The 14,907-nt window shown below is 37.4% G+C and overlaps 1 protein-coding gene across 2 annotated transcripts in view; it reads left to right on the top strand.

Annotated features, from left to right (window-relative positions):
- LOC108898577 (thyroid hormone receptor alpha) overlaps window positions 1–14,907 on the top strand; it is a 93,174-nt gene that overhangs the window by 52,614 nt on the left and 25,653 nt on the right. For both annotated transcript variants that reach the window (XM_018698505.2, XM_018698504.2), the window contains exon 3: window positions 5,196–5,424. In XM_018698505.2, the coding sequence (XP_018554021.1) occupies window positions 5,369–5,424 (56 nt within the window). In that variant the 5' untranslated portion in view covers window positions 5,196–5,368. The remainder of the gene's footprint in view (window positions 1–5,195; window positions 5,425–14,907) is intronic.

The following is a 14,907-nucleotide window of genomic DNA, read 5'->3' as shown; positions in this document are numbered from 1 at the left end:
TATAAAGAGCATCTTCTTTTGTGTGATTTCTAAGCAGATTTGTAGATGTTTGTTTATGATGGACACCAAAGATAGCAATATCATCAGAAGTCATAGTGAATCTAAAGATATGTCTGTTTGTTCAGGTTTTGTAATATAATGCAGCAATGCAAATGTTTTTCAAGCTCAAATACTATTTATTTATCTGGTGTCATATTGATACTAACTTACTATTAGAAATGTCTGTCTTGACTTACTTATTTCACATATTTATTGTACTTATTTTACAAATCCTGATCTGAAAATAGCTTTGAGGGAATGCTTTGAGGTAACTTTGAGGTCCTGGAAACACACAACTGAACCTGATGGTGAAGTTGTTCATTTTGTGGCAATCAAATCATGAATAGTCCATTTTTGCTGTTGGTGTTATGTCGTATACATGTGTAACTACATCGTATATAGACTATTACCTGGTGTGTTACAGGGGTATGAGGTCCATCTGATCTCTCACCCTCTGATGCCATCTACTGTCACATCTGGAGAAGTGGAGCTCAGCTGCTTAGCTCAATTTCAGGCAGCACAAGTATCTTTAAAAATAGTGGGAATGCTGGCAATATTTAGTCCTTCTGTTCTACAAATGTGCAATATTACAGTATGCAGCATGATGTAGCGCATATCTCTTCCCCTGAACTCCATTGTCATCCAAAATCTATTTAAAACTCATAGGAGGAGCGCAACAAAGTTGCACTCTAACAAAAGAAGAAAAGTAATTGCCAGTAATTTTCATGGTGAGGCAATAAATAAGAAATCATCTAAGTAATTTAAGCAAAATGAAAAGTGTGGTCTCTTTTTTTCTGTCTTAAGTCACTTAAGTATCAGTTTAACTAAATATCTTGTTGGCTTGCCTGATCGTCAGACAAAAATAAGTAGGACTACAACTAACAACTATTTCTACTGTTGATTAATCTGCTGATTATTTGCCTGATTATTTTTCTGCTAATCATCTAATGGTAGAGTCCATGAAATGTAAAAAAAATAGTAACAAACCATATCACAGCTTCACAGAATCCAAGGTGATGTCTTCAAATGTCTTGATTTGTTCAAATATCAAGTTTAGAAGGAAATATCACAAATGAAAGCAGCACATCTTCTCATTTGAGAGGTTGAAACCAGAGAATATTATCAATACCTTTTATCTTTTATTTATTATTATCATTTTTGCCATTACTTCTCTGTCGAAAACGAGGCATTTGAGGAAACCACTTTATAGTTTTTATAGACTGTTCAATTAAATATTAAGAAAATAATCTACAGATTTAACTTTAATAAAAGGTGTTTCAATTGTCTGGAATTTTAGAGTTATATTTATTCCAAGATTCAAGAAAGATTAGTTGCTAAATAATGTGCAAAAGTTAGAAAAAGTTGTATGAAATTGTCTTTTATTTCTGTTATATTGTAAATATTTAATACAAACAGTACTTAGTTTTCATCTTAATGCACATTGAAAAGTTTTGGGGTGTAGCTGATGTTAATACTAAGTGTTTTAGATGGTTAAGTCAGTAAGTGAAATATTATATGATGACTGTGCAACCTGACATAATAACACTATTAAGCCCTCTGGTGCTGGAACAACATCATTATTTGCCTCACACAAGTCATCATTTTGCACATTGATTCTAAACTGTGACAGTGTGACTAATATACATAGATAGTTGTCTGAGTACAAATATGCATGTAAATTCTTGTCTATATATTTAGACAAATATTTCCACAAAGTATATGAATCAAACTTACACAAATCCGCCACCCTTCATAAACAACTATATTTGAGATGTTTTCAGTGGTCATGCTAAATGATATGAGGACAGCCTGTAAAAGCCAGGCTCGGTGCAGGAATCAGGTCATCTCAGGTCACACTTATATCCAGACCACCAGTGTTGTGACTGTGGTGCCCTCATCTGGCTCTCTGTGCTCCTACCTTGGTATTATGCATAAAGCAAAGGCAGACTAAATGTGATGGATTTGTGGTTTTATTCATTCACAAAGAGTGAAAGGTTTCTTTGTTATTAATTATGTTATAATTAAGTTTTATCATTATCATTAACTTACAGTGGTAGTGAATTGACTAATTGAATGGATTCTTCTTTTGTTACACATACAGTAACTCTCCTAAAGGATCATCACTGTTGCCCCAAACTATGAATAGACAGTAATATTTTAATCTCTGGCAAGTGTCCATGCTGTTAGCAGGATAATCCACTCTGAACCTTGCAGTCATTGACACATGACACAGTTAATAATGATTAATAACGTGGAGTGCATTATTTTTGTCAAACTTTGGAAGACGGTTACTAGTCTGTTTTTAAAGACAAGCCATGACAGATGGGGTGGTCAGGTGTGACCTGTGGTTTGCTGGACTTGGACATTTTACAGTGTAATGCATTTAGTGCTGCATGCAGCACAGCATGGTCAGAGCATGAAGCAGCCACTAGATGGAAGCAGGAGTTTAAACAGGCTTGTAGTTACTCTTTAATCCCCAAATATTGCTATCACATGGACCTTAGCTGAAGTACTGTAGTCACTTTAAGAGTATGTGTAAAAGTTCCAGCAGTATTATAGTAGCTGTATGCCAGTATACCAAGATCATCACTGATGATACATCCACTATGTTTATTGTTTCCTGTAAAATCTTTGTTTGCGGGTATACAGTTTGAATCCCAGGCAGAAAAGGGGGTGTCTGCCAGTTTCAATAAAAGTTACTACATAAAGAGGAAGTTAAAAAACATAAATACACTGAATGGCTGCTGCTGTAATACCAGTCAGTAAATAGTATTGACAATGAGGTTTGATACAATGCAAATCTTGGAGATTATAACTTTAAATTGATGCAAAAACATGACTCCATGACAGTCTGTACACTTGAAGAACAAAGGAGACATACTTCAAAGTTCCCTGGTATCTTATACATCTGATGTTTGTTCATCATACATTCTGGTACAATAAGAAACTTTATTTTAGCTTATTACCTATTATTGTTTGCCTCAATTTTTACAGGTATACTTATTTATCTATATTCTTAATGAATATGTTTTTCTCTTAAAGGTGCCCACAGGGGGTTTTCTTGTAAAGCAAACAAAAAACAAACAAACAAAATAAACCTGCTCATGTTTTAATTCAGTGTTTCATTCCAAAACACTTTGTGTGTATCCTTGAAGTGTTACAAATGTGTTCAGTGTATTTACTTTCTCAACATCTAGGTGCATTGTTTGAACTGCTATAAGAACAACCATCTACATCCATTCTAGCAGGTCTGTGAGGCTACTAACATGCTTAAAATGACAATGCTAACATGCTAATAGTGTGCAGTGTTTACATGTTCACCACATTAATTAATATCTGATAATTAGCACACAGTAGATTGTACAGAAAATCAACAAGAGTTGTTGTAATTAATCTCAGAGGAGACATGAATGTGTGTAACAATTTCTAAGTAATTCATCTGACAGCTGTTGAGATATTTAAAATTACCCCATAGTGGTGCTAGAGGAAAAGTCTGGGGATCACCACAGCTGATGTCTTCTGGTGACGATGATGTACGGGGATCATGCAAAAGTGGATGGCAATCCATTCAGTAGCTGTAAATATATTTCATGCTTGACCAGAATGTTCACACAGAGAGTCATCAGTTTTTTTCTACTCAGATTTTTTTTTGTTCAGTTTCATTGATCCATGAAGAGAAAAAAACAACCTTCTCAAGCTTAAAGCAAGTGCATGCATGTTGTTGTTGTTTGCATGTAACAGAGTACCTGTCCGACAAGACAGAAAATCATGTTTTATCATTTTATTACCTTTTTACATTTTATGAGGTCTCCACATGTGTTTAGAATATATTGTTATATCTGGCTATATTAGGCTATTTATTCATCTTTAGCATCAAGGCTGCAAAATTAGAGCATAAATGGCTTTTTATTTCACAACTTAATCGGACCACTTGTTGAAACCACTACAACTTGGCAAACAAGCCAAAATATGCCTTTACTGTGTATCTGCATGGTCTAACTGTGAACTTTAGCCACAAAGAGAGGATAAAAAGCTGACAAAACACTTATGAAAATTGTGGAGTACAATTTATCCTAAATTCCTTTCAGAGGACTTGTAAGTAGCTTATAGTAAATTAGATTTGGCTGAAGTCCGTTTCCTCTAATAGCTCCAGGATTGTAGTGGTGAACAGAGCACAGTGAACATAGAGGCTGTATTGTGAAAGAAGGCAAGCCTCTATGAAGAAAGGATGAAGCAGGTTAAAGTTTCTGACCTCTGAAGTGTTGTACCTTTAAGTTAAGTTTCAGTCAGTTTGAGGGGAGTTTTTAGTGTGTGAAAAAGAATTCTCAGTCTAAAATCCCCTCAAATCAGATCAAAGTTAAGCAACATCTATAAATATAATCAAGACGTTTGTGTCTAACAAATTAATTCAAATGGTCTTGTCTATTGAATTTGTAAGACAGTTCACAAACTCAGCAAAACCATCAAACATACTGAGCTTCTTCATCCTTTACAAATACTGAGTTAAGCCTGTTAAGCCACTGAGAAGGGCAGTAATGCAACTTCTAAGTCAGACGTATGGAGGATGAAAATGATAAGAATGATGAGTAATTTAGTATGGAATAATTAATAAGAAAAAATAACATATACAGAACAAAGGTATAACTAAACTGAATAAATAAATAAAGATAATTAGAACATAAATACATGTGTACTAATGACATTCCCATCATTCTCAGCTGTACTTTGCTAACTGGCAAATGTTAACATATTATTACCCTGTGCTAAGATGGTGAACATGGTGAACACTGCACCTACAAAATCTCAGCATTAGCATTGCCATTGCAAGCAGGTTAGTGGCGTCACAGTCCCAATAGCATTGCTGCAGACATTTGTCCTTATAGTCCTGCATTATAAGCAGGAAGTAGTATGGTATAGTAGCTAGAGTATAGTAGCTAGCGTAAACACACACAAATACACAAAAGTCATAGAATATTTAAGTGTATAATGTGTATAAACGCTGAGTATTGACATGGCTGCACTTAAATATACAGGATTTACATGGCATAAATACATGAAATGTTATATAATAATGTGTATTCAAAATATAATGTAACATTTTATTTGACAAATGCTAATGTCACTAAATGTCTGTTTTCTTACTTTGTCTTCTCTAGCTTTCTATTGCTTCCCCTGATGTCCCGCCCACCATGCTCCTCCCAGCCAGTCACTGCCCAGATTCTCAGATGGATGTCTACTGAGAGGCCCGCCGGCGAATGCTAAGCAGGCTGGCGAGGTCTGGGTCCGCCTCATTGTCCTGTGATTGGCCGCTGGACGGTACTGAGGCTGAATGGAGCCAATGTCCAACAAGCAGGATAGCAACTCATCTGAGGGGGATGAGAAAGGGTGAGACAGAGGGTTTGTGTGTGTGTTAAATGAAATGTGATGGATTGTACTTCCTCTGTGTGTGCGTGTGTGTGTGTGTGTGTGTGTGTGTGTGTGTTCATTTTTGATGTAAACATGAAAAGAAAGCACAGATTAACGGTGATTTGACAGAAGTGACAGATGAAAGAATAGCTGCAGGCATGGATGGATGGATTGATGGATGGATGGATGAAAGATAGAGGTACACCAACACCCACCTTTTTTTTTTTTTCAAAGTACATGTTTGAATTATTTAAGTCCTCACATTCCTGACAGGTGCAACTCATACCATATAATATTTGCAGAAGTATGGCTAAATTTGGCATGATGCTGTAATGAAAGGAAGAACAGAATATGAACAGATGTGTGGTTGTGCAATATCAGCTATATAAATAAATGAAGAAAATCATGCGGTCTGGCTGGATGGAGGGATAGATACGGGGGAGGGATACAGTGTATTTAGTGTATTTTTGGGAGAGGTAAAAGGGAAGGCAGAACACTCCGTCACGCTGCCATCTGTGCCCTCTCTGTTTCTCCGGCACGTGCTGCAGCAACACACACACACACACACGTTCATACACACACATTCTGCCCTCACCGCTTCATTAAATAAATTCACAGAGACTGAGTTCAGATCCGATGAAGAAGCGAATACAAACACTGAGCAAGTTAAATCCCACATAATCCTTTAAATATCAAATAAATTATTAGGAAATAATTACACAAATAAATCATTTAATAAATAATTCAAGAGAGTAGAGAATAGTGGGAGAAGAACATAGCGTAGCACGGGTTCCATATAAGATGTAAGGTGATGCCAATAATATAGTAGTAATGATAGTAGTGATAATTGAAGTATTAACTGCTAACATAGCAATACAACTAATAGCAGTGTAAGTAATTTCTAATTGTAGCAGCAGGTGTTGAGTGGAGTTGTAGGAGCAGCAGGAAGCTTCTCATCACAGATCAGACTCTACAGCTCCAGAGGCAGAAATACCTGCAGAAAGAGACAGAAGAGGAGAGAGAGAGAGGAAAGAGCACAATACTACAGGAAAGGGAAGATACTGAGTTAGTAACATGTATAAAGGAACCGATCCTCTTTTAGTCAATTTTTTTTTCACTTCATAATGTTGCTTTGTTGCTTTCTTCAGTTGTATTATTAAGGCCAACCAGAAATTGAAGAGCAGCTATCAGTCAGACACAGGATGGTTTTTTACCTTGTAACTCATCAAAATTAAATTTCATTTTCTCTTTTCTATGCTTGACTTTTCCAGTACAGACCAATTGTAATAGTGCTGGGAAGGTTCATTTTGACTTGGATACATAATATTGATGATATTAACATAAATAAGTCATATTTTTTAAATGATTTAAATTGGATGTTGAATAAGCGGTATAGATAATGGATGGATATTTATACTGTATTGTATGTTCATATTCAGACTGTGGTGTAAAAGAATCAGCTGGAGAGTGGTGTATATAGGGTTGTTGTTGTTGTTCTCACAGATTTTTTGGGGTCTTGTGTTTAATTAGTCAGCCAAAACACATTTGAGGTTGTTGTCCAACTTGGCCTCAATACTGCATGAGAACAGTAGTGTAGTTGTTGTGCATTCCACAATACTGTTATGATGCCGTGCTGAATTTCATTTTCTCTCTCTTAAAAGGTAGGGGAAGCCACAAGGGCATTCACTGTGCACATTTACACTCCACATGGAAAGGAGCAATATGAATTCATATGACCATATAGTCTTTCACCTAGCACTACCATCAGACCAAAGGTTATGGTTTTCTCCAAACTCAAAATATGCTGCATACACATTCATGATTTCAGCAGAAAGACAGGTATTGATTTTGATGACCTCGTAACCTTTGGTAAAGCCATTACCATGGCTACCCTCATGAAGTAGTGTGTGATATAGCCAGCTCAGCGTTAAAATAGCATCTACCTGAGGAGATAATTGAGCTTTGGCAGAGGCCTCTCTAGTTTGAGTGTGTGTGATTTGCATGTGTGTGAGCAGATGGCTTTGTATTATTGAACACATATATATTTATGTGTGTGTATGAAGGTGTAGCAATCTGTTTTTCTGCCAAGAGAGATGTTTGTGTGTGTATGCGCATGCTAATGCAGCTACAGGAGTGTGTGTACAAATGCATGCATTGTACGTGTGTATGTTTGTGTGTGTGTGTGTGTGTGTGTGTGTGTGTGTGTGTGTGGATTAGTGGAGTGGAGAGAGCTGGATTAGGAGCAGTGAGGGCAGATGGAGCCACAGAAAGCAGAGGACAGCTCAGGACGCCTCAATATGTGACATCAACAGGGGATTGTCGCTTTGTGTTTGTGCGCATGTGCGTGTGTGTGTGTGCTTCTCACAGAGTGTCATTGAGCATGCACGTGTTCTTGTGAGCGCTGCCTCATGCCCTGACCCCTCCCCTCTGTGATTTCTGAGTCACGGAGCATTCTGGGTACACACACACACACACATTCGTGCACACAGAGATGTTGCAAAACTTCATATAGCCTAGAGAAGGGAATACTGAAATAGAATTTGGTTTTTTTTTGTGTGTGTGTGTGTGTGTGTGTGTGTGTAGGTGTGTGTTTGTGTATGTGCATGTGTCAAAATTAACTGCAGTGTGAATCCTCTTAATATTTCAGGACTCAGTTGACTTTCACCATTGCAATTGAATTAACAACTAAATAGAAGGATTGTAACTGTGTATGTGTGTGTTTGCGCATAAGTACGTATTTGCCTGTTTAAATGCTTTTAGGAGCTTTATTTCATATTGCAAATGAGACAGTTATATTTGTTTGTGCTTAGAATATCCTTGTATATTTATAAAGTTGAATACTAATTACTGACTTCAGGGCACCACTGTGGCATCAGACTATGAGTTGAGAGAACTCTGCTGATGATGACAACAAAATCAAAACTGCATCCTTTTAAATCTCTCCTCATCCTAACATCTGTAAGTAACAAAATGAAAATGAGATGAGTAGCGAAATTAAATGCGGATTAAATGTATTCAGCACACTGTATTTAGAGGTGTAGTCTGATTTATTTTACACATTATTTTATTTTTCATTAGGCACTCAATGTAAAAATATCATGTTGGTAAATCAAAATGATCATTACTGGATGATAGACATGAGCAGAGATTCTGAGTACTTGAATTGATATAATATAATCAGCTTCATAATTTCACTAGAGAAGAGTAACCACTCCACAAGAGTTGTGTTGCAAAGCTAAAGGAACAATTTGGTTGACCCTGGTTCCTGGTTCACATTCATTTGTACAGACAACTACATTATTATTGTTATTATTTGCATCTATGATCAAAAGCAAGAGGAACAGGGATGTGTACATAAAGACTTAGGGTTACAGGCTAACTACAATTCCCAGGGTGCATTTTTCCTGGAATTATCCAATCACCAAGCTTAAAATATTTTTATATGTGTTTTTAAAGCTCAAATAGCACTGACATATTTCCTTAAATAAGAAATGGTAATATAGTAATAAATGATAATGGCCAGGAGCATGGTCTGTCCTATAATGAGCATGCCAGTTAAGTATAATGTACATTTCTATCAACTTATTTAATACATTTAACAATATAATGATGCTATTTTTAACACTTTCTTGTTTTTGATTACTCATCTAAAGTATTATTGTCTTATTTCAGTCACTGTGATGTAGGACCGATTCCCAAATTGGACGCAATAGGTCATTCCCAAATTGTGTCAGATGGTGGCAGTCGGGGATTCTCTAGTGTGTATTCTGTGAGGACTCCACAAAGGCAGCTGATTGTATGGTTCCATACTGTCATGCATCTAATTGCTCCGTTGTCAAGTTGCTAAGCTTTTGTTTACAGAAATGTGGTGCGAAAAGACCAGAACAACTGAAGAGGATATGTGATGAGCATGGCCTTTGGGGAAATATGGAAGCTATTACCTGTGGCTACAAGTGATGTCAGTGACCTTTAACATAAATGCGGAGAATTTCAGTGTTCCTAATGATGCTTGACACTGCAAACATTTTACAGTTCAGCTCCCTCAGGTTCCAGCAAGAGAATTTGAATATTGGTGACTAGCTTTAGGTTGATAGTTAAGAGAAGTAGGGACAAGGACAGGGACAAGGTTGATGTATTGTCTCTCTCTTTTTAATTTTTGAGAATGGATATATTTTAAATAATTCGGAAACTGTTAAGAAGCCTCCTCTGTGTGTATGACTTGGTCAACATAGCAAAGACAAGCAATCCAGATTGCTACTCCAACATTCAGAAAGTCCTTTTGTTGTCCTTTACACTGTCCTTGAGCAGTGCTGCAAGTGAGAGCTAAAAAGCAAGTACAGATCCTGCCTGTCAGTCTCTCGCCTTTCATCTTGTTGGATAACAATGTTGTGTTAAGGGTGAAAACCAAGCAACATCTCCAGGTGCTCCCTCGAGAATCCAGACCAAAAAGGTTATGTCCACCCCTGGCAATATCACTGATTTGTACAATGCTATTTGCTGACATAAAAAGACAAGAAACACAAAAGATTAAGTTAGAGATGTGTTAGCCACAGAGCTTTACCCAAACCTGAAATCTGATCCTACTATCTCAACAACTAGTGGATGGATTACCATGAAATTTCATACAGATGTTTGTGGTTATCCAGGTGATGAATCCTAATGGCGTTGTGATCCCTTGACTTTTCCCCCTGTGTCACTATGGGGTCCACATTTGTTGTTTTGAGTAAAATATCTCAACAATCTTGCCATGACATTTCATACAGATATTACATGTCCCCCTCAGGATGTATTGTAATCATTTTTGGTGATCCCTTAACGTTTACACTAGCACCATCATCAAGTCAAAACTTTATTCTGGAGTATGTATAATACTTTGAATCATGAAAGCTGGTGACTTTCTGGAACAACACAGACAGACAGACAACAGAGACGACTGGTTTGGCAGGTGTGCAAAGTTTAGCATGAGCTTTTAATCTGTTTCCCTGGTTTCAAGCAGAGTCAGAATACAAGTTCATGATCATTTTCTTTATTATTGTCAAGATCAATGTGGATCTTCATCAAAGCAACAAAGTTGTGATCAAAGCTTAAACAGTGACTGGACTATTAAATAAGCAGCGAGGAGTAAAGCAATAACATAAAAGCGTGGACTCAGCTTAAAAGCAGGCTCCTACATACAGAACGTTGTTTTGAGCATTTCTGGTGCACTGAGCTCTTGTCTTGTCGGAGCTGATTTCATTTCTGTTGAAGAGCCAGAGCACACCTTTCTCCTGGGTGCTCCTGCTGGAAACAGCCACTGATGGTGGCAGTTGCTCAGTGCTCCTGTGCTTTCAAACAGCTTTAGACAGTCAGAGCCATGATCATGGTAGAATATCTACATGGGGTTATTTTAGCCATGGAAGCAATACACTGCATTATTCTTTTCAGCTTTTTTATACGTTTAACTCAAGTGTAAAAGTCATCTAAAGTAAATATATTTATGCACTGATTTCTAGAAGAAAAGCATTTAACTGAGCATTTAACTCCTGGACTGACAAATATCTGTTTGTTTGTTTGTCTTTGTGTTTGTTTGTTTGTGACAGCACACATTAATCAACATCAGTATTATGTAAATGTGCTACTTAATTTCCCTGAGGGAGTCATCCCAAGGGATCAATAAAGTCTAGTCTAAGTCTAAGTCTAAGTCAGATTTAGCCAAAAGGCAATTTTTCATCTGCGCTCCATGAGCAGGTAGATGCTAAACATTAAAAGAAACTAACGAAACAAATATACATCATCAAAATGCATAAAAGAGGATATAGCAAAAAATGAGTGGAAACCTGATAAAAACAATGACAAAGTATCTTAATGTATATTTTCTAAGAAACTGATAATTATACCAGGAACAGCATGGCTTTGTAGGTAAAAAAAAATAAATAGGCTTTATCCCTCTTCCACTCCTTTTCAAAAGGCCATTCTTCCTCTCTTAGTGAGGCCTTGTCCCCAGGTAACCTCTCTGTAGTTGTACATTGAGTTTAGTAGCTGCAGGAGCACAAGCAAACACAACAACAGCTGTGTATTAATTCACAAGCCTCTTGGCCATTTGACCTGATAAAGTGTGTGTGTGACACGGGCGAATAATGAAGGAAGTATTAAGTCATTTTTGTTCCAAGGTGTGAATAAATCTTTGTCAAATGTTTCCCAATGTTTACCACACCATAGTGTAAGACAGAGAGCTGTTTGTCTCTCAAAATTGTTGCCAATTTTCAAAGCAGATTTGCTGTGGAAATGGGTAACGGCTTCAGAATGCGTCAAATATCTATTTTAATGCAAGAAACTATTTAAAATAGCTGTGGATAAATGTCTTTTTAGATTGATATAAATCTTCAGATAATAAAAAGGCTTGTTGTCTCTGTCTTTGGTAGCTGTAGTACTTTTTAAAATGAAACAATAATGTGGTAAATGAAGATATCCTTACAAATGAAGTTTATATTTATATGTTACGTGTTTTACCACTAGAGATGACACATATAGAAATAAATAGCATCTCTTGTTCATGTATACATTTGAGGAATGTTACAGTCTCCTCGTTGCTCCTCACAGATCAGATGTATTATGGAGCTACATCTTGAGTGGCTGTTTAAGTCCTGTTTCATGTACGACAGGATTAATTTGGTGTTTGTTTCTGTTGCACTTTGTCGCAACTTTTTTTTTAATAGATACCAACATTTCACCTCAGCCAAATGTAAAAACTTGTGCAAAAAATGTGCATAAAAGCAGGTGGATGGAAACATACTTACTGAGTCGTTAACTCCTGCTGTGACATGGCAGAGAGACATGAACACATGTTGGACCCTGACCAGTTGTAGCTTGCCATCTCTCATGACTTTTCTGATGTACACAGTAGGTCATCACAAAGATGGTGCCAGGGATAGGATTGGATTTTACAACTTGCTGCTGTGCGCAATGCTCAGTCACTTTCAACTTTGACCTCTCTATGTCTGAGTAACTGCACTTCTGTTACATTGTCTACAGTCACAATGCACGGTTTTAAAACAGAGGATTGAAAACGGTAGAATCAGAGACACACTTTGTCTTTTTTATTCCATTCCATTTCATTCTCCTTCCTTGTCAAAACCTGCTGGTGCCTTTATTATCCATATTGCAACTCCATCACCAACAGATTAGTTGGAGATTTGGATGTGTTATTTGAGTAGTAGCTAATGTAACCTGGAGCCACTAGCCTCGAGCAGATAAGAGGAGTAGCTACAGAGGTCTGGTAAGCTCACTTCTTTCTAACTTCAAACTCGTAGTCTTCAGCTCCAACCTGTGACTGACTCAAGTGACATCACTTGAGGAAATTTATCAGGCCACTCACAGCACCCTTTGGTGCCACAAAAGGCTTTAAAGGCAAGACGTAGGCATAAGAAGTCAGGTAAGATGAGAGTATAGGTATAGCTAGTAAACATTGTGGTGCTTTTCCTGCTACCTGGGACACACTAATGATGCACTACACTACACTACACCGTGATTCTGCTCTCAGCCCCACAACCCCTGAGCACAACCCCTGATCATGTGATGTGGGCCTTGATGATGTGAACATCTGTCCACATGACCACACCTGACTGCCCAACACCCCTACTGACACACACACACACACACACACAGAAATAAACACACACTCTGCATCCAAGCTAACCCCTGACTTCATGTGACAGCAGTGTGATATAACATGGTCATGGTTGCAGGCAGGATTTCTCCTTAGTGAAATTTAATGCCATGATGTCATTTGATTTTAGTGTGACAGTTAACCATCACATAACCGCTTGTGTACTCTTTGAACCAAATCAACTTTAAAAACTAACTACCATAATTTCCGGACTATAAGCCACTACTTTTTTCACACTTTTTTTTTTTTTAACCTTGCGGCTTAAACAATGATGCGGCTAATTTATAGATATTTACGGGCTAACGAGCTTCATGCCACAAAAACATTTAGACACCTGCAGCTTATAGACAAGTGCCGCCTGTATATGTACTTTTTTTTTCTTTTTAAATTTAGTGGGTGCGGCTTATATTCAGGTGTGCTCAATAGTCCGGAAATTACGGTAAGTAAATCTTTTTCTTTAAATTTTTGTTACCTCTTGTATTGCTTGTCCTCTGTCTGGACCCATGACTGAGAGCAAGGCCACATGCCTGCATCGTCATTGTGATTCTCACCAACAGCCAGATAACCTCTCCGTTAACATCAGTAAAACCAAGCAGGTGGTGGTGGATTACAGGCGAACATTCCTCCATTAACAGGGGCAGAAAGAGAGAGTTAGCACTTTTAAGTTCTTCAGTGTGCACAATGCAGAGAACCTGTCATGGGATCTACACTCAGGAACTGTGGTTAAGAAGGCACAGCTGTGAATCTATTATCTTAAGGCAGCCCAGGAAGTTTGGTGCAGGCCAACAGAATTTCAGGGTGTTGTACAGCTGTACCATGGAGAACATCCTGAGTGGCTGCAGTTTCTAGGACAGTTCTAGTTCAAAATCCCACAACTCTAGTTTGCAATGCAGGCTTTCTCTTCAAATTTTTAAGTCTCAAAACCAGCTTGGATAAGACTGATGATGTCATCAGCGCTTTTTTTTTTTTTTTCAACCTTTGAAAAGCTCCTTATGCCCCAGAAGATGTTACACAACTGTTCACAGGCTGAGTAGTACTCCTCGAAGAGTAAAGTGAACTTCACGTGTAAAATTGGTTGTGTGCCTGTTGAATGCTCTACAGAACTGACTCAGGCATAAAATCTCCTTCATTGTTTATTCTTTTCAAAAGATCTTCATGTTTCCTTAGTGAGTCAGAGACTGAGTGACCTCCTAAACTGTTAAATTGAAATGTTTAAAGGAATAAGGAAATTAGTTTTCTTGTTAAGAGTTAAATGAGAAGATTGATACCACTACAAATAAACCTGTTGTCTGTAAAATATAAAACTATTTAAACTTTCTTTTTCACCTAAGTCCAAAACCTCCATAGTAGAAATTGAATAAATATTAGCCCTTTGGGAAACAAGGACTAACAAGATCCCAGAAGAACCAAAGTCTGAACAAAAGCCATACTTCCTGAGGACTCCTAACAAGAATGTGATAATATCTACATTCAGTGTTAGAATATACTAAGTGTCTGCACTTGATATTTAGATTATATTTGTTATAGAACACCTTTTTAATCTACTGAGTCTGGCTGTTCTTCTTAGTTATTTTATTTAATTTTTTGACCTCTAGGAAAAAATGTCTGGATACCAGCATTGTGCAACATCAATGTGAATGTGCCAGCACTGATAGTGACATAACACTGTGTGTGCGTGCATGTGTGTGTTTGTGTGTGTGTGTGTGTGTCTGTGTAACCATCAGGAGAAAGCAGAAGTATGAACCCTTTCAAAATCACTGAGGTCAGACCCCACATGACCCACCTTTTTATATGCTAACAATGCTGACACTCACTGG

The sequence above is a fragment of the Lates calcarifer genome, linkage group LG11 (genome assembly GCF_001640805.2).
Source record: "Lates calcarifer isolate ASB-BC8 linkage group LG11, TLL_Latcal_v3, whole genome shotgun sequence".
Taxonomy (NCBI): Eukaryota; Metazoa; Chordata; class Actinopteri; family Centropomidae; genus Lates; species Lates calcarifer.
The sequence above is the reverse complement of the archived record's forward strand: the minus strand, read 5'-3'. Positions and strand labels throughout refer to the sequence as shown.